General features: G+C 46.8%; 3 protein-coding genes across 4 annotated transcripts; 1 reads left to right on the top strand and 2 right to left on the bottom strand.

The window, feature by feature from the left end:
• The first annotated feature begins 1436 nt into the window (after window positions 1-1436).
• LOC123088035 (probable WRKY transcription factor 61) lies at window positions 1437-6548 on the top strand. Its single transcript, XM_044510181.1, has 4 exons — window positions 1437-1853; window positions 2664-3242; window positions 3619-3732; window positions 5283-6548. The coding sequence occupies exons 1-4, from the start codon at window positions 1797-1799 to the stop codon at window positions 6285-6287; spliced, it is 1755 nt and encodes a 584-aa protein (XP_044366116.1). The 5' UTR covers window positions 1437-1796; the 3' UTR covers window positions 6288-6548.
• Window positions 6549-10141, bottom strand: LOC123088036 (uncharacterized). Its single transcript, XM_044510182.1, has 9 exons — window positions 9804-10141; window positions 9613-9700; window positions 9299-9409; window positions 8967-9049; window positions 8505-8619; window positions 8063-8154; window positions 7565-7630; window positions 7383-7476; window positions 6549-6956 (listed from the first exon to the last, which is right to left on the bottom strand). The coding sequence occupies exons 1-9, from the start codon at window positions 10061-10063 to the stop codon at window positions 6840-6842; spliced, it is 1026 nt and encodes a 341-aa protein (XP_044366117.1). The 5' UTR covers window positions 10064-10141; the 3' UTR covers window positions 6549-6839.
• A 1228-nt stretch (window positions 10142-11369) lies between these two features.
• On the bottom strand, window positions 11370-13629 carry LOC123088037 (iron-sulfur assembly protein IscA, chloroplastic). Of its 2 annotated transcripts, none has more exons than XM_044510185.1 (3): window positions 13343-13629; window positions 12007-12228; window positions 11370-11780 (listed from the first exon to the last, which is right to left on the bottom strand). In XM_044510185.1, exons 1-3 carry the CDS (start codon window positions 13512-13514, stop codon window positions 11605-11607), a joined length of 570 nt encoding a protein of 189 aa, XP_044366120.1. In that variant the 5' UTR covers window positions 13515-13629; the 3' UTR covers window positions 11370-11604. The 2 variants fall into 2 exon arrangements, with proteins under 2 accessions (XP_044366120.1, XP_044366118.1); XM_044510183.1 differs by having other exon boundaries at window positions 12007-12231.
• Window positions 13630-25840: the final 12211 nt, after the last annotated feature.

Raw genomic sequence — 25840 nt, forward strand, 5'->3', positions numbered from 1 at the left:
ACCATAATCAAACGGATATAAGTATGAAATAATAATGGTTGTAAACAAAAGGATCGAACTAACGACTGTATTGAATTTGTAGTGCCACTTGTTACCTAGGAAAATAGGAGCCACCGAAATTTTCTTTAGGAGAAAGAGAAGAGGAAGCAAACTTGAAGACCCATCACACGCACATACTGTTTGGCAGAAGCCATGAGTTTCTAAAATCAAGGAACCACCTACTCCTTGAATTGCTGCAAATTTCAATCTCTGAGCCACCGAACTAGTAGTGTGTAAAGTCCGGTCCGTACGTGCGCACAATTTCAAACACCAAGCTTGAACGGCACTTCAGCTCCAAATGAAAAAGTAGGGAAGTTGATTAAGCTTAGATTAATAAAAGCAATACGCTTTCTCTAGCCGAGTAAATGCAAGATGCAATTAGTGCGAATTTTAACATCGACTCTGTTGCAAATGGACGGCGAGAGCCATGAACTGTTGCATACGGGGCAAGTAATAAGCAATTGAAAAATGAAGGTTTCAACGCATCGGGATCTAAAAAGAATGGTGGCACTAAATCCATGATAACTGTACCGGTAAGAGAGAGAGAGAGCACCAACGGGATCAGGTAGCCAGAACCTCAAAGACCGCCCCAAGCTGAACTATAGTACTCACGCGGTATTCTAGGCAAATGGTGCATCTAATTAACCTTGGATCACAGCGCTGTGCCTTTTCTTAATCCTCATGATGAGATTAGCCATGATTAAGGTCAATGCTCTTGCATTTGATTACTGTGTTGATATGTTGATTTCCCAAAGAATTCCATGCAAGTAGTCCACTACTCAACGTGCATGCCCTGTGGGAAACCTTGGATCTAGGGAGATATATCTAGTCGCAGTCCAACCTTTGCAGGTCCAGCCCAGTTCTTGATGATAGATCTCGCTGGCCAGCGAGCAATAATCATTAGTTTTATTAAACTTCTTTTTGTGAGTAAATTCTTTTTCTTACCATTCTGACTCCATACAATTTCCTGTGACATATACTGTACTTACATAACTACAGTACTGGCAAGTACGCCGCCAAATAAAATGGACTTCTTTCTGGCAGGAAATTCTGACTTAGACTGGGGGACACATGGGGCCGGCCGTCTTGCCCTCCCTCTCACCAAATCTCATTACATGGATCGAAGACATATATGCATGAGTGGTTATGACTGAACTTCCTCTGATGAACGGCCCTACAGGACTGAAATTTAGTCTGAAAGCGATTCCTTGCTTGACGACAGAGTCTCCCGCTCTATAATAGTGGGCTGAGACGACGCCGACGCCGACGACGACGAGGAGTCGCAGGAAGCTTCATCAACGCCGGAGGGGGACGCGCTCGACGACGTATGTAACACACAGTCCAGACGGACGGACGCGCGTCATTTTTGAATCCTATTCCACACACGTAAATCTGAGTCTCCTGTCCTCCGCCGATATATGTATTTTTCTGGCTCTCTGCGAGTCTTCACCAAAGAGTGCGGCTGTGGTTTGACATTTCTGACGATGCTGACCGCCTAATCAGGCGTAGGTTAGCACCGGCGTACGGCGTTTGTTTAAGCCAAAAATCTAGCTCGTCCAAACTGGAGAGGGAAGACAGAGAGAAGGTCCAGGCCATGGTCTAGCTTAGTAGCCTCTCTCTATATATAAAGGCCATGGCAAAGCTGGTGCAGGGCTAGAGAAGAAAGGGTTGGAAGCCTAGAGAAGCTAGAGAGAGGAGAAGGACGTTTGTCTTGGACCAAGGAGAGATAAGCTTGTCTTCTGTGAAAGGAGATCGAGATGATCAAGGGAGACCAGAGGCAGCTTGGCAGCCATGAAGATCGGCTGAAAGATCAGGTTTGGGACTGTTTAATTACTTCTCTTGCTTTTGTGTTTGTGCTTTTATATGCTTCAAAGAGTTCTTTTGTGCTTGAGTGGTCATTTGTTTGGATAAGTATGGTAAGACTAGTGGTTAGGACTTGGCTGAATTTCTCTCTTCTCTGGGATGTGCTTCTTGATCCATGAATGGAAGTCAGGGACTTCTCTTTCTGATCGATGTCAAAATCAATCAAGGGTGATCATCTTTAGGGACCACAGATCCTGGTGCTCGTAGAACAGTCAAATTAAACATGTGGATAAGCCCAGAAATGGATATTTCCACAGCTAGCGCTTGTCATCCAATAAATTCATGGTGTTCTTAATTCAATAAATTCATGGTTTTGCAGATGGCAATTTTTTCAAGTTCTTGCAAAACCAGTCAAGCGCAAAAAAAGAGGTACATAATTATCAAACAGGTTCAACAAACATAAACACCGCAACTTTTCGTAATTGGTTACATAAGGCAGGGTCTGGTACTACATATCCCCCCTTTTATTCTTTTTTATTTCAGAAGCGGCAGTAAAAACTATATATAACCTTTAAATTTTCTTAATTACCCTGAAATTTTCCTCAACTAATTCAAAAAAAAAGAACCTACATCTATTAGATATTTATATTTTCCTATATTATTGTCCATCTTCCTAGTTGCAAAACTAGTTAGCTCCAAGTAATCAAATACATGCACACCAAGCCAAGTAGCCAACTAACCATTATCATATGTGATTTGCTTCACCCATGAGTATGTAACTAATAACAGGTCTCGCTGTTATGATGCTTTCATTGATTCAGGCTCAAGAAGACAAGATTGCGTCCACGAGGGCAGAGATGGGCGAAGTGAGAAAAGAGAACGAGAGGCTGAAGACGATGTTGTCATGGATGGTGGAGGACCATCGATCCCTTCAGAAGCAGTTCGATGTTTTCCACCAGCAAGGACGAGGCAAAAACCTCGCCGTGGGCTCACCGGAGCACACATCGCCCACCGACGGCGTCAAGGACCCCAGATTCTTCGCATTAGGCCTCGGAACGAGTGCGAGCGCGAGCACGAGCAGGCAGAACTTGGGAGAAGAGATCAGGACCGGCACTAATAATCCAGATGGCAAGGGCGTCTCTCTTGGACTTTCATCAGGCTGCAAAGCTGTTGGTGCAGCTGGTCAAAGTGAGATGAAGGTGCAGCCGGATGTGCTGACGTTGAGCCCTGGAGGCAGCTCCGAGGAGGACGCCGCCACAGAGACGACAACAACATCGAGCAAAGCAGCAAAGAACCCGAGGAGCACCGGTGGTGGCGCAGAGGCCGAGGAGGAGGTGGCCCAGCAGCCACTGGCCAAGAAGGCAAGGGTGTCGGTGAGGGCACGGTGTGACACACCAACGGTACGTACATACGTCAACAACGTACTCCCTCCGTCCGTGAATAAGTATACTTCTACCTTTTGTCTTAAGTCAAAGTTTTATAATTTTGATCAACTTTTTAAAAAAGAATAGTAGCATATCTGACATCAAATTGGTATATTATGTAAGTACATTTCGAAACAAATCTAGTGATACTAATTTAGTGCCATAAATGCTGCTACTTTTTTCTATGAAATTGGTCAAAGTTTTAAAAACTTTGACTTAGGATAAAACCTAAATGTACACTTATTCGCGGACGGAGAGAGTACACAAGTGACCAGAAGATTAAATCTAATTGATCTCTTAGGTGATTGGGAAACTCGTATATATATGTGATTTGTGGTTTGTTGGTGTTCAGATGAACGATGGGTGCCAGTGGAGGAAGTATGGGCAGAAGATATCGAAGGGGAACCCATGTCCACGCGCCTACTACCGCTGCACCGTCGCAACAGGGTGCCCCGTCAGGAAACAGGTATGTATATTCACTGTCATACATCGCAAAACAACCCCGACACATGGTACCAAAGAATCTGCTGTGAAGTGTGTTTCGCAAACCAAACATGACGAAGAACTATACATGTGTTATTTCCGAACATCGCAATGCGACTTACTTAGCACTCCCTCTATTTGTAATTCTCGCACACTACTTGATCGTTGAAGAAGAAAAAATTTGACCGTTCAAAAAAAGTTGAGCTTATACTTGTGAGAGGTTGGTGCATTATACAGTTCCTATTAGAGACTCCATAACAAATATTTTCACCGTCTCAAAATAAGTGTCTCAATTTTAATATAATTTTGTGTACATGCATGGTCCCAAATCCGGCGACCAACCTAATTAAGCCACCATGTGCATGGTCCCAAATCCGGCGTCAAAACTCCATAAATCAAGCGATCGAGCACTGGCGCCACCAGGGAGGGAACTAGGGGATCAAGACTGGTGAGCACGGGGATCGGACTCGGAAATCGGAACCTGACCTGATCGCGAGGGCCAGGAGGTGGGCGCCTCTCCTGCCATGGCAACGGCGTCGCCGTCGGGCTCTCTCTGGTGGCGATGGGCGCACGGCTTCTCGATCGGCGGCCGGCAACGTCAACGGTGCTGCTGGGGTTTAGGCTGACCGCATCGAAACAAACTGATCCCACATGGCCGATGGGGTTTTAGAAATGCTGAAGACTATGATGGGCTTTGGGTTGGGTCAGCGTCCCCACATGTGTGCTGTCTGCCCACTTGAACCACCAAATCCACTCAAAAATACAAAGACCCTAAAAAAATCTTCTTATTCTTTTACCTTTTACTCCCTCCGGTTCTTTTTACTCTGCATATAAGAATTGTCTGAAGTCTTTGATCATAATTATATGAGAAAATATCAACATCTACCATGCAAAAGTTATACAATATGAAAATTAAATCATGACACATCTACTGATATTGATTTCATATTGTGAATGTTGGTATTTTTTTTATAAAGTTGGTCAAACTTTACGAGACTTGACATTAGACAAATCTTATATGCGAACTAAAAAGGACCAGAGTACTACAAAACCTACTGCAAGCATTACATGTCTTTCCATATAATGTCTAATCATCCACCATAGGTCTTCTCGATTCATATTCGAGTATCTAGCGAATCTATATATACTGTACATTTAGGGCTGTCGTATGACCGATGAACCTAATGCCAAAAATACATCCATGCTCAAAGTTCTCAAAAACATCTGAAATTGCCACTAACTAATAACAAAATTTTAAATATACCTTCACATTGAGAAATAAATATACAAAATTCAAATGTGTAAATGCGTGTGCACATATGTTCGCTTGGTGTAAAAAAAGACAATATTCTCTTTGGTAGCAGGGATTTGCACTTGAACTAATCAAGCTCTCAAGTAGTAACATTCTTGACTAATCAAAGATGCTTTAAAACTCGCGCTCGGCTTTCTTCAATCGCATGCACACACACTCCACACAGCATCCTTCCTCGCCATGGTGACCGACTGACCATTAACGTACAATTTCTTCCCCAGGTGCAGAGATGTGCGGAAGACATGTCGATCCTGATCACCACCTACGAGGGCGCGCACAACCACCCGCTCTCCGCCTCCGCAGCCGCCATGGCCTCCACCACCTCCGCCGCCGCGTCCATGCTCATGTCAGGCTCCTCCACCTCGCTCGGCTTCCCCTCCGCCGCCTCCAGCCTCCACGGCCACAGGTTCGGCCTCCCGGCGGCCAGCGACGCCTCCTCCAGCCAGATGGGTGGCCGGCCGTTCTTCCTCCCGACCGCCACCGGCGCGTCCATCAGCGCCACGCCGTCGTACCCCACCATCACCCTCGACCTCACCTCGCAGGCCGCCTCGCAGCAGGCCTTCTCCCTCAGCAACAGCAACAGGTTCTCCTCCAGCTTCAGTGGCGCCCACGGCCACAGCAGCAGCGCTGGTAGGTACCCTTCCACGAGCTTCTCCTTCTCCGGCTCCGGCGCAAGCAACCTGCCCGGCTTCACCGCGTGGCCGGCCGGCGTTGGATCATACATGAGCTACGGATCGTCGTCCGCCGCGCTCTACAACGGCGCCGGCAAGAGCTCGTTCGAGGACGCGCTGAGCGGCATCAACGGAAGGCAGCAAGCCTCGGTGGCGTCCCTCTACCAGCCGGCGCAGGTGCAGCAGAGAGCGGCTCAGTTGAGCGGCGGCGGCACGGGCACGGCGGCGCCGATCGTGCCCACCGACACGATCGCCAAGGCGATCACGTCGGACCCGGGCTTCCACACGGCGCTCGCGGCCGCCATCACGTCGTACGTCGGCAAACCGGCTGCCGGAGGCGGCAAGGGGCTCGAGTGGGGGGAGCACCTCGGGCTGGGCCCGTCGAGTGCGGCGTGCTCGTCGGCGCTGCTGGCACGGTCGACGGGGGCGGCACCGAGCGGTTCTCCGCACGGCAAGAAGATGCCGTTCTTGCAGCCGTCGCTGGCACTCTCGGGCTCCACCACCAGTGCTACTGCTTCCACCCCACCTGTGAAAAGCAGGGAGCACACTAATTAGTTAGCTGAAGATTGTGAGTTGTGTTTATGGATTAATTTGATCATATGGTGTAGATATCTACTGACTGTAGCATATTGCTGACAATGTGTCGATTGATTCATCATTCACACCCTAAATACGCCCATTTTTGTGTTTGGGACAAGCTAATAGCAAACGTGGTTGTATTTTATATATGGGTCAGCAGAAGAAGTGTTGTGAACTGAAAATGATACATGATAGCGCAATAATTAGTCCGTTTCCCAAAGAAATAACAGGCAAAAATAACTAAATTCAGATCTCCATTACCTCCAGAAAAGAATATCTATGTACAATAGCTTTGATCCAGTTACATAACTACAAATTGCACGGTCATATGATGTGTGTACAGTATACAGACCAAGTGCATGCAAACCATTGTTCTGAACTTCTCTGATTTCTGAACAGCAGCAGCGTGTAGCCCCTGCCCATGCATGAAGTTGCCCAAGCACCGCCATATCCGCCTTGCGCCTGACCCAAATCCTCTTTGAAGGTGCTTACCATGGCTTCAAATGTCGAGAGAGCTGCCTGGGATTTTCACTTGGAGATGACCCTCATAAACCGGCTCACGGAGCTAAACGCGGCCATGACATTGGTCATCATCGAAGGCTCCTCTTCAGGTTGCTCGCTGGCGCCGCCACCGCCAAATATTATCTGCGGATTACAATGGTGTCACTAATCTATGCAAAGTGTCAATAACGGACAGCACTAGCACTTGATGTAGATACATGCAAATGGGTTTTCCAGAACGAGGTTCCCTAACTTGTACTATTAAAAATAATGGCTGGTCGTCTAGCTAGTAGGCCCAGGGTGACTTCTTGTTCTCTATCTTGTATAGAGTGTCAGCTGTTTGACAGCTTAATGTGTGCGTGGTCAGACACACAATGTCACAATGATTCCTAGAATTTGAGGAATCAGTTGGCTCTTGGGTGCTTGCAGCTTCTATACACGGTCCAATAGCAGACTCGTTTTTTCGACAGTAGTGATTCAACTTACCAGGTACTAAAAGGAACACAAACACGGCATGGAGATGGACAAAAATCTAATCATGAAGATAAAATCAGTTATACAGTGTCTAACCTCAATATCTGTTGCATCAGGACGACTTGAAGATTCTCTGGCAAGCAAATACCGGTTGGGTCTTTTTGGATCATCATAAAACACTTTCCACTTTCTGAAACATGAATAACAGATATCTTTAGCCTATTATTTTACTGAACATTTATTTGGATTGTAAAAAAAGGCAACAAATATCGACACACTCAGGATAGCATCTGAAGATTGCACCGGTAGGCAGCGGCCTCATCGAGTAAACAGTGGTAAAAGTACTGCAAAATGGGTGATGGATGTTAGAAAAAGAAACAGGGAACACAGTGGACAAAAGAGGGAAGAAGATATGCACTAGTACTACCATGAAACCACTTAATGGATTACCATAAATATTTTAATAAAATGAAATTTATACAGATGACCATCATTTATAGGTATAGTATATAGTGGACCATACTTCAGAGCATTTCAGTATGGTTTCATGAATGCATCACTAATTCACTATTCATATCTCTTTGACGGGATCTGTTTCTTTAACTTGGTACTTATTTATGTTATTGTAACTAGAAACAGTTACATATCGCGGTATAGAAGATGTTTCTCAGTCCATATCCATACTCTGATATCCACAATCAACAACTGTTTATATGTCGGAAAATACCAATAGTACACATAGAGGCAACAATGTACAGATGTTTCCGTTCACTTACCTTAAGAAATTTCTGCGTAGATTCCGAACATTATATCCCACTCCAACATCTCCACTAACAAGACGTGGGTTCCACATGACAAGAGGTCTTATCTTCAGTGGATTAAAACTGGAAGTTATTTCAAGATACCATATTGAGTGGAACATATATACAAATGATAATAGTGATGTACAGACTGTTGAACAAAATACAAGATGTGAACATAGATGGATGTGCTTGGGCAAATGAAAAATGCCATGCGATGGATATGCTAAGCTGATGTGCAAATGAATATAGATCCTACAAATATACATGCATGCAAAAATGACCTGTAAATACACATGCTGATCCTATCCTACCAACTTTGCTTGCGACACAAAAGACGGAATTCATTTTCCTTACTGTAAATTAATGCACATGTATCTGCCAACATTGAAAACTTGATCAGGCATAAGTTACATACGGGATCATCAGCGAGTTGAGATGCGATGCGTTCAACAGATTCAAGCATCTGGTGGTCAGGGATAATCATAACAACAACTCCGTCATCAGTATCAACTGGCTTTCGGTCGCTAAGACTGCCAATCAAGATAAGAGAATAGAAAGATTTTAGATCCACAAGAAATCTCATGGTAATCATCTTTTATGCCTTCAAGATAGAAGCAACTAATAACATCTAATTCTCTAAAGAAACTCAAATTGGTCCACATCTTGTCCTATCCTGTGAACCTGTCTAGTAAAATATGATACCCACGCCACGAATCATTTGGAGAGAATTTACTGGAAAGATCTTAGCAACAAAACTAATGTGCTTCACTGTAAATACTGCTGCATGTAACACGAATAGAAAAATGAACCATTACATATAACATATGCAAAAAATTTGAATACCACTGTGACTGCGCTACTGGAAGTAAGGTAATACCTAGCACACTTGAACTTTGCATCTTTCCACTGGTGCTTGAGAAGGGCAGCCACTCCAGCGTCAGGGAAGACGGCCTTAACTACCTGCGGTAGACAGACAGCAAGTTGAATGTAAAGAACATATACCCAAGGGACTTAAACGACAAGATTCACAATCAATGGGGGGCCTTCAAATCAGGGGCATCTCAGTCAGATAGAGATAAAAAAGGGAGGCAACTGGGCATTTAAAAATCTGTGTGGGTGATGAAGTTGGTCATGCAACTGCAGATGGATCAGACAGAGCAAAAGTTGCATTTATTTATCGCTAAATGACCTTGCATCCAAAGTCCAAACCTGGCCGGTCTCTTCCGCGAGTGTGTCGAGGAGTATCCTCGACAGCGCCCAGACCTCAGCCTGCGCTCCTTCCTGGTTGAGGAACTCCAACTGAGGGATCAGCAGCTCTGCCTACAGCAATGATGATAACACAAGAACGGATCATCAATGGTGAGAATGTGATAGGAGAATATAATGGTGGATGGAACTTGAACATTGAAACTGTTCCATTCCATGGCGTTCCAAGTAAAAAAAATGCAGAGATTTCACAGCAGGTTAAGTAAGGCTGAACCAAACTGTCAGATCAGTGTGTACATGGGCAATTGGAAACGTACAATTCCTCGCATGCCGCCGGAGTTGACGAAATCGGCGCTCGCCTTCCCCGACTGCCATATCGCGCCCTCCAGATCCGACGGCAGGCAACTGAAACCACAGAGACATCGAGAAACAACGCACGCTGTCAGTCAGACGCGCCGCAATCCAAAGCAACGCGGCGGCGTTTCCCCGAGCCGGAAGCGTGCCTGACCTGTCGTCCTCCAGCACCGCCTTCCCCGCCGCGCCGTCGGCCTCCGATGTCGCCGGCGCAGTCGGCCCGGCCTCCGTGGGAGCGTCGGCGGCGTCGAACTTGCCGAACTTGGCTTGGGCCGGGGTAGGCCCGCGGCGGACGCGCAGCCGCACCGCAGGGGAGGCTGCGACGGCGACGGGCGAAGGCGCGAGGAGCTGGCGGGGGAGAGGATGGGAGGGGCGCGCGTACTGCCGCGAGAGCAGCGCCGGCGAGGTCGCCATTGCTTCGTGCGGCGCAGGGGAGAAGCAGCACGTGGCCGAGCTGTGACTGGCTGCTCCCCCGTGCTGCGTGGATAACGGTGGGTTTGCTTCGGAAACGGGATCGCCGTCCGATGGAGAACTGAACGCTCCAGATTGTTTGGAATGGTTTAGTCCCGTGAAAGTGTGAGGTGTATGGTTTAGCTTTGGGGTGTGGATAGGTGTCGGTGGATTTAACCAAGTCTCGATCAAGTCGCATAATATAAAGAAATAAAATAATTTTTTTATAGGAATCTCAATGTAAGATCTCACAAGTATGGCATCAACTGAGACATAACCAAGTCTCAGTCGACTGAGATTCAGAAAGACTGTTAGACTATAGATTCTGTTTGGCATTTGTCAGTCAATTTGCGTTTCAGCCGATTCTTGCATGCCCGCTATTGCCCTACGACCTTCGTCGACCCGAGCTCCCCATTACCGGCTAAACCGCCATCCTGCCATATCTGAGCCGCCACTGCCCTAGCCGTCACTCTAAACATCCCCTCCCCCCTCTACGGGCGCCCGCACCGGTCAACCTCCACCTCAGCTTTGCCAACGACCCCATGATCGGCCATGTCATCCCTATACCCCGGTGACCCCAACCCCCTCCATCACAAGCACACACACCGATCAACCTCCGCCTCGGCTTTGCAGCGCGGTGACCCCAACCCCCTCCACCAGAAGCACACACACCGGTCAACCTCCAACTCGGCTTTGCCAGCGACCCCATGGTCGACCGTGTCATCCCCATCTCCGGTGACCCCAACCCCCTCCACCACAAGCACACACACTGATCAACCTCCGCCTTGGCTTTGCCAGTGACTCCATTATCAGCCGTGTAATCCCCATCTCCGACTCATTTCTCGGGTCGCCCTTACCATGATCAGCCGTGTAATCCCCATCTCCGAGTCATTTCTCGGGTCGCCCTTACCGACGATGACACAACCGCCCATGTCATCCCCGCCCCCAGCTCCAGCTCCAGCTCCACCTACCAAAATCAACTTACAGGCCTCTCATTTTCAGGCAACTAGAGAATATCAAATGCATTATCATAATCCTATTTGTTGAACCGACTTTTTGTGTATTTTGGTGTTCGTTTGATCCCTTTTTTTACTACTTTTGCGGCTGATTTTCGACATCAGATTACAAAAATAAGCACTTCGCAAACTGAGAGGCGTAGTGTGCACTCGTCTACTCCCTCTGTCCCATAATATAAGATGTTTTTTAACACTACACTAGTGCCAAGAAACGTCTTACCTTATGGGACGGAGGGAGTAGCTTATAATCAGAATGAGAAAGAAGTATATCTATCTTCACATGATTATCTTTAAAAATTCTACTGAGCAGTTACAACTTACAAGCCCCATTGGAATCTTGATACACACTGAACTGAACTGTATTACAAATTGTAGCCATTCATTCTGAGTATATCTGTGAACCTGTGGTATTGTCCATCCGGCCATTTCCGGATGCAGGAGCAACCAAAGATGCATGATAATATCACACCCTGGCACTATATTTCTAGTTCAGTTGTTGCAGGCAGTTGCTGTGCTCTGCATTTCCTTGCTGGTCGCAAACGACTTGCCGCACCCGCACGTCTTCGTCGCGTTTGGGTTCTGGAAGTTGAAGCCGCCCCCGATGAGAGCGTCGCTGTAGTCCAGCTCCATTCCAAACATGAAGAGAAGGCTCTTTGGGTCACAGACTGCAGGCGCACAAAATATATTGTCTCGTTAGAGTTCCGGTAGACCAGGTGGGTTTGGCCTGAATAAACAGAATGGGTTGTCACATGTACTTGTGATCAACAGCCTGTGGACTATTTCAAGCCTTCCAAGGATTTATTTGGAATGCAAAAGTGTTACTCTAATCTCGAGCACAAATGCAAATCCATGTCCTCTCAAACGAATATACAGTCAAGGCAAAGCAGTTACCTATTGTGAAACCCTCATACTCGATGACTGAATCGTCAGGGTTGGCGCTTCCTCGGCTCTCAAACTCCATGGTGTAAGACATGCCAGAACATCCACCTTGTTTAACTCCAATCCTCAAACAGAGATCTTCATTCTTTTCGGCCCTCATTCTGTTCAGATGCTTCAGGGCCTTCTCTGTCAATGAGATGGCTGGTGCAATGCTACCAGGCGTTGCTGTTGCAGCTGCTGCAAAGTATGGTAAACGATTTTACTATGTTAATGCTGAACAAAACTTGTCTGAAATTCTTTCTAATTCTGCAGCATTTGCATGAAGCATCTAAAATCCCGAAAATCGTAGGATATATCTGACTATCTTGTAGCCATTAAATCTTCAGTGTTTCCTCAACTATTCCCTTGCTCATGCAAGACAGATGAACCGATGAGTGATGTAGGATGACTGGAAGGACCAGGTTATTGAAGCCAACTAAAATAATCTTGTTCATCAGTTGTGACACATTTCTAAAAATATATAAGTTTACAAGGAAAGAACTTATAAAGACAACATCTTTGCTTAATCCCCTTGGATGGATAGGGATAATGCAACCAAGGCCTAAGTACCTAACTACTCCAGATAGATACAGATAGCTAGACATATGCATACGGCATGCCAGATACAGCATATAACGATCAAACAGATGTATATAATTACACTATTACCTATATAAAGATTTTATCTGGTACAAACAAACTCCAGAATAGCACAGAGAAGAAAACAGAAACATGCCACACACGTAACGTAACTGCTTTCCCACCTGATAGGCTGACACTGCAACCAGAAATAGGATTGTCCAGGAGCATGTCTCTGCTTTACCCATGTTATCTAAACTGTTTAATATTAGGGGCAGTGGACGGAAGATCTACAATTAGGATGGGGTCGCTCTGATTACAAGCCTAGTGGGGACAACCACCAACAATACATGGACAAATTTGCCACACACGGTACTGAGCAGGCAACCAGCAGCTCACTCAGGCAATACAGGCCAGGCAACGCCATCAACTACGCGTTCAGCAAACTCCAATCGAGACAATTTTCAGCCGCCTGAATCAAGATAACGAGGCGCACCACCGCTACATCAAGGTCAGCCCCTATGGCCATCGCTGCATACTGTATTTCTCACGGCAGGCAGCTACGCATCATCAATCCGGCTTCATTTTACCGGCTCTCGCAAATCACAAGAACAAAAGAGGCCCGGCAAAGGGATTCGATCCGAATCCTTCCAGCCCAAAACGATCCTACGTATTTCAATTTAAAAATATGCGCGGAGGAGAACGTCTAACATCTGGTTTGACCACGGACCTGGCGGCGCGGAGGCGCGGAGGGAGACGGCGCGGGAGCCCCCGCTGCGGGCGGCGAATCGGACGGAGGACGCGGGCGCGGAGGGCGAGGGGGAGACGGCGAGGTGGGGCCGCGCCGTGCCGGGGAGGCGGCCGAGGAGCGGGCGGGCCGTGGTGCCGGATGCGAGCGCCATGATTGGAAATCGGGTGGGGCTGGGGAGAGAGAGAGGGTGGGGGAAAGCAACGACGACGGCGAGAGAGAGAGGGAGGGAGCGAGGAAAGATCCTGTGGCTGGCGGGCCGCCCCGATTTCGGTGGCTTGTGGGCTCGGGGCTCTCTGCGGTCCACAATTATGTATATTTTCGAGATGGACTTTTACTAACTTAATTTGAACAGTTCTAAAAAAAACTAACTTCATTTAAACAGAATTATACAGTTGATTCACTATTTTTGTAGCAACCATTTGACTTTATTATTGATTAATAAAAATGCTATAATGTCCCGACAAGAATGGTAACCATGGATTGAAGCAACTTAAGTAAACAAAGAACAGCAAAAAGTTGCATCAAACTAAAAATTACACCAAGATCCCTTTGCTCTGGTTCCTTTGCTCTGGTTGTCAATTCGTTGCAGGGCGGCTGGAGACTCGGAGCTCTTGTTGTGCCGATTTCCTGCAATCTTGCATGTGTTGTTTCTTCTCTCAACTACATCCTCTTCAATCCCATCACGTTTCCTCCATCTGGATCTGACCTAGTAACATCGCCATCTCCCGAAACTGAATTCACAAGTGCTGCCTCCACGCCCACCCACCTTTCTCAACAACGCTAGGTGCATCAAATTCTTTCTGCTAAATTGGCAGTGCCACGGCGGTGCTGGCTGAATCTATGACAGATGAGGTGCAGAAGACAAAGGGCGACGGAGAGGAGGAACCAAAGACGGATAACTTTTGAACTGTAAAAAGAAGGAAGTTTGATTGTACTTGAAGACGCATAATGGAAAGGCAAAAGGGCACAATGGAAGTGTCAGGCGGACGAGACATTGTGCGCTGGAGGTCACCAAGTCGGCGCAACCTCCACCTTCTCGGCTAGCGCTTTCTCTACCTGTGGCGATCCCAAGTGTCATCGCCTACATCTTTGGGTTAATACGAACCATCAGTTAGTGCTGATGATGTGCTCTAGAGGAGCCTACGCAACACCAATGCTGTCAGAGGCAACGCCATGAGAAAGATCATGCAGAATGCAGATGTACGGGAGGCGCTCCAGTGCCACCTTGGCAAACCGATGACCTCCTGTTATAGTTTACGGTCCTTGAGTTCTACACTTGCAGTTGCAAGTGCCACATCACAACAACAATCACCAGTGTAAGTGCAGACTAAGAGACATGCTTATTATCTTTTTATTGTGAACTTTCAGTTATGGAATGAAAAGAAATTCTTGCAGGTTGAGGTGCTTTGCAGAAATTGTTTTAGAAACAGAGGACGTATCAACTTTGATCTTTGGAATGAGATACTATAGCATTATGATCAAATCTAGCTTAAAACTCTTGTGTTATCCAACTAAACTTGTGTCTTGTACGTGTCGGAAGATGAAGCCTAACTCCACCAATTGGTTAGCACTATATATTGTTCACTTGCTAATGTCAAGCGTATGTGTGCTATCTTTGGCCAATCCAATTAAAATAAATTTTCAGTGATTTTTCAAGTGATGGCTAGCTAGAGCACTACCATGAGCAAATATTAAGTTTGTTCTTTGTGTGATAGCAAGATCCTCTGTACCAACTGCAGTTTTAGTATTCTCGATAATTTATAGATCTGTCATGCTAGGTATGTTGTCGAATGGCTTTAAAAATAAGTTTGTGTTCTTTCAGCACAGTTCATTAATATAATTTTCAGTGAGCTCACTTTTTTTACCAGTTTTGTGTTATAGCAGACATATATCATAGCAATAAATGGTAGCACTAGGGAAACAAAGAGGTTCAGAAGATTAATTTTCCATCATGAATATGACTTAATAAATACACCGCAAAATATATTTTATCAATGGAAGATAGAATGTCCAAATTCCATTGTCACATATTCCACAAATGTACCGTACGTGCTAAGGCTAGCATATGTAGTTCTTGATGGTGTATGCTATCAATAGTTACAGATGAGCATTCTGTGACCAAAGGAAATGAAGCAAACTGATTGTCTTTGACCAATAGGCATTATAATTGTTTGATTTGTTGTGTTTGCTGATATATTTATTTTTCTATTCAGTCATACATGATGTGTGCAGGATTGTTGTTGCTCATCTCTGTAGTAGCCGTTTAGCTCTATATCGCTTTTAACTAAACTGTAGTATTATTTAGAATTCAGTGTTCTTCACCTAATACTCCCTCCGTTCCTTTATATAAGGTGTATTTCTTTTTTGAAAAGTCAAACGAGTGCAAGTTTGACCGAGTTTTTAGAAAAATTTATCAACATTCACAATAAGAAATTTATATCATTTGATTCATCATGAAAATTAGTTTCATATTTTATCTACTAGGTAATGCAGATGTTGTTATTTTATTCTATAAGCTTGGTCAAACATTCAAATGGTTGACTTGCACGGAAACCAATACACCTTATATTCTGGAACAGAGGGAGTAGTTCATTGCTGATAGACAGAGGGTTTTGGGGTTATGGGCGTTGACACTTGAGAGGGTCGGCCACGATAACATATATAACGAGGGGGTACCTCATCAGGTACAGATACATTGTACAGAGATTACAATACGTACAAGTCTACAAGTCTAACACCCTCCCTCAATCTTAACCGTGATCTGAAGAATTCAGAAGATTAAGATTGCGACGACATCCCTCAAACTGAGGTAGTGGCAACGGCTTCGTGAAGATGTCAACAAGTTGATCCTTCGATGGGATAAACTTGATCTGAAGCAACTTCTGTGAAACTCGTTCTCTGACAAAGTGATAGTCAACTTCGATGTGTTTCGTTCGGGCATGAAATACCGGATTCAAAGAAAGGTATGTAGCGTCGATGTTGTCACACCAAAGAACAGGTGGATGATGATGAGAGACTCTTAACTCACGAAGCAAGGACTGAACCCAGATAAGTTCAGCGGTGGCATTGGCAACTGCTTTGTATTTAACTTCAGCTACTACGAGACATTGTAGCTTGTTTACGAGCACTCCAGGCGATCAAATTAGGACCATAGAACACTGCATATCCCCCCGTGGATCGCCTGTCATCTGACCTACCAGCCCAATCTGCATTAGAAAATGCCGAGAGGGCACCGGAAGGAGCAGACCGAAGATGCAGGCCCAGAGCAGCAGTCAAGCGAACATAGCGCAGAATATGCTTCACAGCAGTCCAGTGAGTATCCCGAGAAGCATGAAGAAACTGGCACACGCTGTTCACCGCATAAGATATATCAGGACGAGTAATCGTCAAATACTGTAAGCTGCCAACAATACTGCGATACTTTGTAGCCTCATCCGAAGGAAGAAGGGTACCATCAAGTGCAGAGAGTCTATTAGAAGCTGTCATGGGAGTGGTAGCAGGCTTACACTGAAGCATACCAGCACGACGAAGCAAATCTAGAGAGTACTTCTGCTGAGTGAGATTCAGACCGGCATCAGAATGAGAGACCTCCAAAAAAATGAAGCCGGCCAAGATTTGTAATGGCAAAATCACCACTCAAAGCAGAAACAAGACGATCCGCAGCAAGAGCCGACGAGCTGATCAATATGATGTCATCGACATACACCAGTAGGTACATAGTGACCGTAGGGCGTTGTAGCATGAACAAGGACGTATCAGCTGTCGAAGGAACAAATCCATGTGCACGGAGAGCAGAAGCTAGATGCGCATGCCAAGCACGTGGCGTCTGTTTAAGACCATAAAGAGCCTTTACCAAGCGACACAAAATGGTGCGGACAAGTAGGATCAACAAAACCAGGCGGCTGACGCATATAGACCTCTTCATCAAGAACACCATGCAGAAAAGCATTCTGAACAACGAGCTGTCGAAGAGACCATCCACGAGTAACCGCAAGAGATAAGAGCAGACGAATAGTCGTATGCTTGATCACAGGACTGAAGGTATCATCATAATCAAGACCTTGACGTTGTTTGAACCCACGAGCAACAAGCCGAGCCTTATACCGTTCAATAGAGCCATCAGCATGTCGCTTAACTTTGAATACCCACTTAGAATCAATAATATTGACACCACTATGCGGAGGAACAAGACGCCACGTACCATTTTTTAGCAATGCCTGATACTCTTGTTCCATTGCAGAGCGCTAGTGAGGAATACCCAGAGCTGCTTGATAATGACGGGGTTCAGCAGAAGGATCAGTTGCAGAATGAGCTATACAGGCCGCGAGCCAGGCAACCGTGCTATTGGTGCGTTGGAGCAGTCGAAAAATACCACTCTTGTTGCGAGTGTGTGGATGCTGAGCAACCGGAGCGGTTGGCGCGATCGAAGTCACAGGAACCGTCGATGGAGAGGCCCTCATCTCCTGAGAACAAGACATGGCGGGTGATGATGACCGCGATGATGACGGGCTGCCAAGAGGCGAGCTAGTAGGTGCGGGCGTCGCCGGACCAGGTGACCCAGGCGAGTCCGTAGGCGCGGGCGTCGCCGGACCGGTCGATGCAGGCGAGACCGCCCGGTCACGGGCGAGGCCAAGCCAGGCGACGCGGGGAGGTCCATCTCCAGCCGAGCCGGGGCCGAGCGCATAGCGGGCGTGAGCACACCCGACCCTGCATGGCCCATGCAGGGGGAAGAGGGCGCAGGACCGATGTGATCCGTCGAGCGCGAACCCGCTGCTACCGGAGCCGGATCCATGCGCATGGCGGGCACAGATGCAGGAGACCCTGCATGCCCCATGCAAGAGGTCGCAGTGGCAGAATCGACATGATCCGTTGAAGAAGCCGTCGGAGCAGCGGAGGAATCCTCCAGGAGAACAAGCCGAGCACCTCTACCAGTTCCTGCACCATGGTTAGACAACAAAAGAGGCGAGTGTGCAACATCTACAAATTGATCAGGCAATAAAGGAGATGAATGCATGGGTTCATTAGGTGTGGTGACAGGAGTTGGAAGATTAGAAAAAGGAAAAACATGCTCATCAAAGACAACATCACACGAAATATACACACGATTTGTTGGAACGTGAAGGCATTTATAACCTTTGTGCAACGGACTGTACCCAAGGAAGACACATTTTTTAGAACGGAACTCAAGCTTGCGATTATTGTAAGGACGGAGATGCGGCCAACATGCACAACCGAAGACTTTGAGAAAAGTATAATCAGGAGTCTCATGAAGCAAGAGTTCAAGCGGAGTTTTCATGCCAAGGAGTCGTGACGGAAGTCTGTTTATGAGAAAACAGGCAGTAGTGAAAGCATCACTCCAAAAACGAAAAGGAAGAGAGGCATGGGCTAGTAGGGTTAAACCGGTCTCAACAAGATGACGATGCTTACGTTCAGCTGAACCATTCTGCTGATGTGTATGAGGACAAGACACACGATGCGAAATCCCAAGTTTCTCGAAGAAGGTATTTAGATTGCGGTACTCACCCCCCCCCCCAATCCGATTGTACATGAATAATTTTGTGTTGTAGGAGACGCTCAACATGTGCTTGGAATTTAAGAAAAACATCGAACACATCAGACTTATGTTTAAGAAGATAAATCCAGGTAAAGCGACTATAAGCATCAATAAAACTGACATAGTACTCATGACCACTAACAGACATCTGAGCAGGACCCCAAACATCTGAAAACACAAGCTCAAGAGGAGTTTTGACTACATGACTAGAAACAGAAAAAGGTAACTGATGACTCTTTCCCCGCTGACAAGCATCACAAACTGGGACATCTCTATTACTAGACACCAACGATAACTCATGACAGTGAAGAATATGTCGAACAATGGGTGTAGCCGGATGGCCAAGACGAGAGTGCCATTCCGAGGGAGACACTCGAACAATGCTGAAGACTTGAGGGACAACTGGAGAGACAAATCGCGGCACATCAAGAGCGTATAGTCCATGACGAAGGCACCCTCTAAGAAGTACGTCCCGTGTAGCCCGATCCTTGATAAAAAGATGAAACGGGTGAAACTCACAAAACACATTATTGTCATAAGTAAGTTTAGGTACGGAGAGCAAGTTACGGGCAACAGTGGGAACTCGAAGAACATTCTTAAGACGCAACTGTCGAGATGTATGTGTGAGGAGAGATGCCTGGCCAATATGAGAGATATGCATACCTGCCCCATTTGCTGTGTGAACCTTGTCAGGACCATGGTAGGCCTCCCGGATAGCAAGCTTGTCCAATTCATTTGTCACGTGCTCTGTGGCGCCAGTGTCCATGTACCAAGTGGGATCAACATTATAAGACTAAGTCTTTCCTTGATGCTGCGTCATGTTGACTTGGTGCTCATTGCCCTTGCCGTTGTTGCCAAGACCCAGAAAATCAGGCTGAAAACAACGATGACAGCGAGACGCAACGTGGCGAGGAATTCCACACAGCTGACAAGGGGCAGCAGCTCCACAAGTGGCACAACAGGCACATGGGCGCCTGTTCTCGACGACGATGGTGGGACGCGACTGGGAAGGTGCAGCAGGAGGAGCACCACCCTTGCCTCCCGTAGGAGGGGTCGAAGCAACCGTAGGAGCAGCAGGACGGGCACCGGGACGCCCCTTCCCACCACGGACAACAGTGTTGACCGAGGGGGCCTCATCCGGATGACGACTGGCAAGGCGTTGCTCCGTTGAGAGGAGGCGCTGAAAGAGTTCCTGCGGCTTGATGGGAACCTTGCATTCCTGGATCACCTCCACAAGAGACTCATACTCGACATCGAGACCTTGGAGAACATATGTGGTAAACTCCGTGTCACGAAGTGGCTCGCCGATGGTGGCAAGCTGATCAGCGAGGCGCTTGATCTTGTTGAAGAAAATAGTGACCGAGTGATGATCCTTGCGGGTCTCATTAAGCTGTGTACGAAGAGCCATGTGCTGAGACGAGGATTGTGCGGAGAAACTGGACTCCAGCGCATCCCATACCTCATGAGACGTAGTAGCAAATAAAACCAAGCCGGCGACGCCCTCGGTGAGAGAGGAATGAATCGCCGAGAGAATCGCTTGATCTTGAGCAATCCATGGCCGGTACATATGATGATCCGGCGGGGGACATGGCAGAGTACCATCCACAAAAACCTCCAAGTAGTGACTATGGAGGAGGGGAAGAATCTGTGCGCACCAGAACAGATAATTGTCCATCTTCAGTTTCACCGGTAGAAGATTGCTGAAGTAGAACGGCAGAGTCGTGATGACGTCGAGGGCGAAGTCATAGGGCGGCATAGGAACTGCACCGGAGGAGGCGACATCCACCGCAGGCGAGGACTGTGGCGCAACCAGAGGGGCCTGTGGTGACGCACTGTGAGTCGCAGGCCGCGGGAACCCCGCGTAGCCAGGGCCATATGGAGCACCATAGCCGGCACCAGGAGGTGCACCATAGCCGGCGCCATGACCATCGTAGGGGGCACCATAGGGGGCGCCGTAGAGGGCACCATAGGGAGCGCCGTAAAAAGTACAGTAGGCGGCGGGGTCGTACGCATACGGCGGCGGCGGCGCGTAGGGTGCCAGCGCGCCGTAGTTGGGGCGTAGAGCCGGTGAGCCGGGAGGAGCCGAGGGCGTCGCCCCAGAAAACAAGGCTCCTATCGATCTTCCTCCTTGGAGAAGGTTGGACAGGAACGGCGGGGCGAAGACGGACGCGCCTGTCCTGATCGGATCGGTGAGAGACGCAGGGGCCGAGTAGGGATCGGCGAGCAAGGTGGTGGCGGTGGACATAGTCGCCGCGCCGGAGAGGGCAGCGAGGGTGGCCGCACCGGAGAGGGCAGTGGTGGCGGCGGCCTCGGAGGAAGCAGCGGAAGACGACATGGCTAGGTCAGGATCGCTAGATCGCATCGGATACCATGATAGACAAAGGGTTTTGGGGTTATGCGCTTCGACACCTGAGAGGGTCGGCCACGATAACATATATAACAAGGGGGGTACCTCATCGGGTACAGATACATTGTACAGAGATTACAATACGTATTGGTCTACAAGTCTAACAATTGCGTTCCTTACTAAGCAAGATTTAGTTTTTCTACTTCAAAGAGATTCCGAATATGGATGATCGCCACTCTGCACATGAAAAAAACTAAAGGGATTTTTATTACTGTGCCCCTGGTTCCTTAGCTCTACTCATTCATCCCCCACTCTGTTAACTTTTGCTCACTTTTCCCCACTCCCTTGCCCGAAACCCTCAGAACAGGTTATAACGGACGTTGCCGTCGAGTCAATGCCTTTGACCGTTAGCTGAAGAGTGGGGCCGCGTATACGTGGGCGCATGCAAGGCCGTGGTTGTGGGGTAGCACGTGTCCATGGACATGCCCAAAACGTCCAATCATATAAAGAGGGCAACCACCTCCATCGCCCCTACCATTTCCCCCAAATCCCCTCGCTGTCGCATCATCTTCCTCTCCCCAACCAGCGTCATCTTGCTCTCCTCCACTGCCTCCACTGCACCGTCTCGCTCTCCCCCACCGCATACTCTTCTTCACCTTCGTCGCCTCCATCTGTCAGATGGCCAACGCTCGTAGCGACACCGGCGCAGCGGCCAGCGATGTGGTGGAGCTGCAGGGTCAGGGCGCGGTGACCGCAGATGTTGGCGGCGTCCACGGCGGTGCGGGGAAACTCGCAATCACTGCGGATGTGGCGGGCTCGGCCTCATCGCTGCAGAAGGTGATGGCGTCGAGCGGCGCAGTACATCCTGATGCCCCCGTTGTGCAGCCTGTCGTGGAGGAGCAGGTATTTGCACTTGCTTAGCTTGTAGAGTTAGTTGCTCCCTAGTTGCATTGGTTAGATTGTGATTCATACAGTAGTTCAGATGGTTAGAGTAGTTGGTTTGACACATGGGCCGGGGTTGGGGGGTGGGGGTTTTTGGACTAGGGTTTGTTGGATAAATTTGTGGCAAAAATGCTAGCTAGATGCTGTGAACTATGATTTTAGGTGCTGCAATGATTGGGGTTTTTAGATTTGGATAAATTCGTTGCAAAAATGCTAGATGTTGTGAACACATTGGGGTTTTTAATACTATGATGCTTATTAGATTTGTTTAGTGCTCACAGATTGGGGTTAATGCTACTTAGATTCGTTGCCTTAGATTGGGTCCCTGTTAGATTTGTTTTTGAATGCTACTCAGATTAGGGTTTTGAATGTCATATGCCCAAATGTAATCCATTGATTAAGAAGTTATTTAATTCATTAGTATATAAATTTTCCACAATATGTAGTTATATTAGCTGTGTTCTTTAATGTGTGTACATGACCAATGATCAGTGTGTTATTTGAATGTCATATTGGGGTTTTTGATCAATGTGTGTACAAATCTAATACATTGATATACTAGTGATGGATGTGGTTTCTGAATGCATAGAGCTAAGGGGCACAGAAATAAAAAACCCCACTTCTAAAACATTTCTGATATTGGGAGTATATTAGCCCTATGATCAATATGTCATGTCTGCATATCTAAATTTTCAATTGGCTACTAGTGATGGATGTAATTGTATTTTTTTGAGCTAATGTAATTGTATATTCAGGAGGATGATGGTTGGGGGGGGGGGAGAAAGAGGAAGCTGGCCGACTACGACCCGTACGAGGGGCGTTTAGTGAAGATTCTGAATATGAGGTAAGCATATCCCTTGTTCATTTAGTTCCTTTGACATGGTGTATATGAATCTATAATGTATTAATGCAATTCATTCATGTGTGCAGTATGATTCTGGAGATGATGTGTACAAGGGCAACGTCGCGTCCTTCACAGCCAAGGAGGTGGAGAAGATCAAGGCCAAGGGAGTTGCTTCCTTCTACAACCGCAAGTTCAAGAAGTGGCACTGCCCCTACTGCACCACCAAGCCAAAGCCAAGGGATGGCCGCTTCGATCACCTTCTGTCTCATGCTGAGGATATGGCGACTACATGATCAGGGGTCAGCATGCCACCCTCGTGGAGGCCCTGACTCCGGCGTGATGTGATCGATGATGTGATATTGTGTTACTTTTGGTTTGGTTTGTTGAACTGTTGGGTTACTTTTGGTTTGTTGAACTGAATCTCGTTGGTTATGGTTTGTTGAATTGAATCTCTCGTTGGTTATGCTAGTAATCGGGTTGCTATCTGTATTTGTATGTCCTTAAATTTGAATGTGGTATATTTGTCTGTCCTAAATCTATGGTTAGTTATGTTTAGATGTTGTGAACTATGATCTTAGGTGCTGCAATGATCACAGATGTTGTGTAGGAAATCAAATGCATGCTCCAAATGAGATCATGTAAACCTTGGCAAACCTGGACAGTACATATTCAAGAAAATGTAAAAACAAGTAAAACCTTGGCAAACTATCTATGTTTGTGTAGGAGATCATGTGTGCAAAATTTGAAGTGATTTAGAGGAGGTCAAATGAATTTGAATTTGAGAAAATCTGCTCCAAATGAGCTCCCAGGCTAGGGTAAACAACCCATTTGTAATCAAGTTTCTTTGAACCTACTCTAAATGAGCCAAATGTTTTTTTTATTAACACATATTCACTTTCCATAGTGTAGATTCAAAGTCTCACTAATTTTTGAATTAATCTTCATATTTTTACATTTTCTTTTGAAAAATGTGCTTTAATATAAAAACTATTAAAAACATGTTTTGAAATATGAAAATGGAAAACTAACTTTAGATCCTTCTTATTCACTTTAAAATAAAGTTTTAGTGTTTTTTTTATTTTTTTAAAAAAAATCAAAAACAGAAGGTAACACCACCTCCTCTCCTTGAACTCTATGAAATCATGTACATGATAGCTCATATGTGTGAAGGTTTTCTCATGAAAATGACCATAGACCAAGTTTATGATTTTTGGTTGGTAACATGTCACATAAGACAACATTGTGCGCAAGTTTTATATTTTTTGATTTTTTTAAATTAATGGTGCTCATTTGACCTCAACCATGCCAGCTAGGGTTTTTTCATGAAATGACCATAGACCAAGTTTAGTATTTTTCCTCGTTAGTTTGTCTTATAAAATGACGAATGGCGAAGGTTTCATATTTTTTCGATTTTTTTAAATTAGTTATGCTCAGTCAAAGCCATCGAAACCCCGTTGACCAGCTCAAAACCCCTCTAAACCCCACGGGGTTTCGCCTAACCCTAACTCCCAACGTCAGCCGTCCGATCATACCCTCGCGCCAAGCGACAACCCTCAGATCTGGCCTTCTAGAAGGAACTAGGTGGGCTGGCTGTGTGCAGGCTCCGCGTCGTTGGATCACAAGGACGGCTCTGCATCGTTGGATCGTGGGGCGATCCATGAGAGGCGATTCTATTGGTTGTGCTCGGCTGCCGCCCACCACTGACTCCGTGAAAAAAAATGTTGTTATTGGGCCCAAAAAGAAACCAAGCTATGGTTGGGCCGTCGAATTGCGTCGTTTTTTCTGCATCGTTTGCTCTATTTTTTGTGAACGTGTTGGCTCTGTATTTTTGCATCGTTTGCTCTGATTTTTGTGAATGTGCTGGCTCTGTATTTTTGCGTCGTTTGAAATCAATTGATATTGCATAGCAAATGACCAATTTTTAAGGGCAAAATGGCCACAAACTGTTCAAAAATTGTCTCTTTTTGTTCATATAATATATCACTACCAGAAAAACTTGCGTTGCCGACGGCCCCCATTGGTGTAGATGGGCATACCCCGACGGCCCAGCTAAAGCCATTGGCGTAGAAAGGCTGTTGACTTATGTCCATCTATGGCGACGGGGGCTGTCGTCGTTGCTTCAAATATGCCTACGGCGGCCGGCGGCACAGGGTAGGCCGTCGGCATATCACGTGGGCCTGTCTACCCGGGCGGCAACGGCCGTTTGACGGCGTCAGGCTACACCGATGGGCTAACGGTGGCCGTCGGCGTAGCTATACCAAGGTCATCGATCCTCGACGCCGCCACTTCATTGATCCATGTCGCTCCAGTCCCGTGGGGTGGCATATCTATGTCGACGGCCTTACGGTCGGTATAGGCCTGGCCCATGGATTTTGCCACGTCATCGATCCCCGCCCTATGCCACGTCATCGATCCAAGGCTCTACCGTTCCGTGGCCGATCTATGCCGACGGCTTTGCCATAGGCATAGTTTTCTAATAATATTTTAATATTTTATTTATTTTCTCTTTTTATTTTTATTTTTATTTTTTCCAAAACTAATTTCATTAACTTAAATGTACAGAAAACATAAATTGATTGCCCCCCACACGGGCCTTGCTTCCGTCGTGTCATGGAGGTTAGACGGGACGGGGTACCTGTGTGTGTGTGTGTGGGGGGGGGGGGTAGCAATGCCGCAAGGTGTTGCGGTGGGGCCTCCTATAGTTGTGGAAATGTGGTGGCAGGCGGAGGCACCCAACATGCGGCTCCGGGGTGTGCCCCCCCACTCACGGGCGTCGTTGCCGCCGTGCCC

This window comes from Triticum aestivum, chromosome 4A (genome assembly GCF_018294505.1).
Source record: "Triticum aestivum cultivar Chinese Spring chromosome 4A, IWGSC CS RefSeq v2.1, whole genome shotgun sequence".
Classification (NCBI taxonomy): domain Eukaryota; kingdom Viridiplantae; phylum Streptophyta; class Magnoliopsida; order Poales; family Poaceae; genus Triticum; species Triticum aestivum.

Coding starts and splice junctions, on each gene's coding strand:
- LOC123088035 (XM_044510181.1), top strand. CDS start 1,797: ATGATCAAGGGAGACCAGAGGCAGCTTGGCAGCCATGAAGATCGGCTG. Junction 1,854..2,663: donor AAGATCGGCTGAAAGATCAG/GTTTGGGACTGT, acceptor TCATTGATTCAG/GCTCAAGAAGACAAGATTGC. Junction 3,243..3,618: donor CACGGTGTGACACACCAACG/GTACGTACATAC, acceptor GTTGGTGTTCAG/ATGAACGATGGGTGCCAGTG.
- LOC123088037 (XM_044510183.1), bottom strand. CDS start 13,514: ATGGCGCTCGCATCCGGCACCACGGCCCGCCCGCTCCTCGGCCGCCTC. Junction 12,232..13,342: donor CCGCGCCTCCGCGCCGCCAG/GTCCGTGGTCAA, acceptor CATACTTTGCAG/CAGCTGCAACAGCAACGCCT. Junction 11,781..12,006: donor GTATGAGGGTTTCACAATAG/GTAACTGCTTTG, acceptor GTGCGCCTGCAG/TCTGTGACCCAAAGAGCCTT.
- LOC123088036 (XM_044510182.1), bottom strand. CDS start 10,063: ATGGCGACCTCGCCGGCGCTGCTCTCGCGGCAGTACGCGCGCCCCTCC. Junction 9,410..9,612: donor CCGGCGGCATGCGAGGAATT/GTACGTTTCCAA, acceptor TCATTGCTGTAG/GCAGAGCTGCTGATCCCTCA. Junction 7,477..7,564: donor ATCTTCAGATGCTATCCTGA/GTGTGTCGATAT, acceptor TTCATGTTTCAG/AAAGTGGAAAGTGTTTTATG.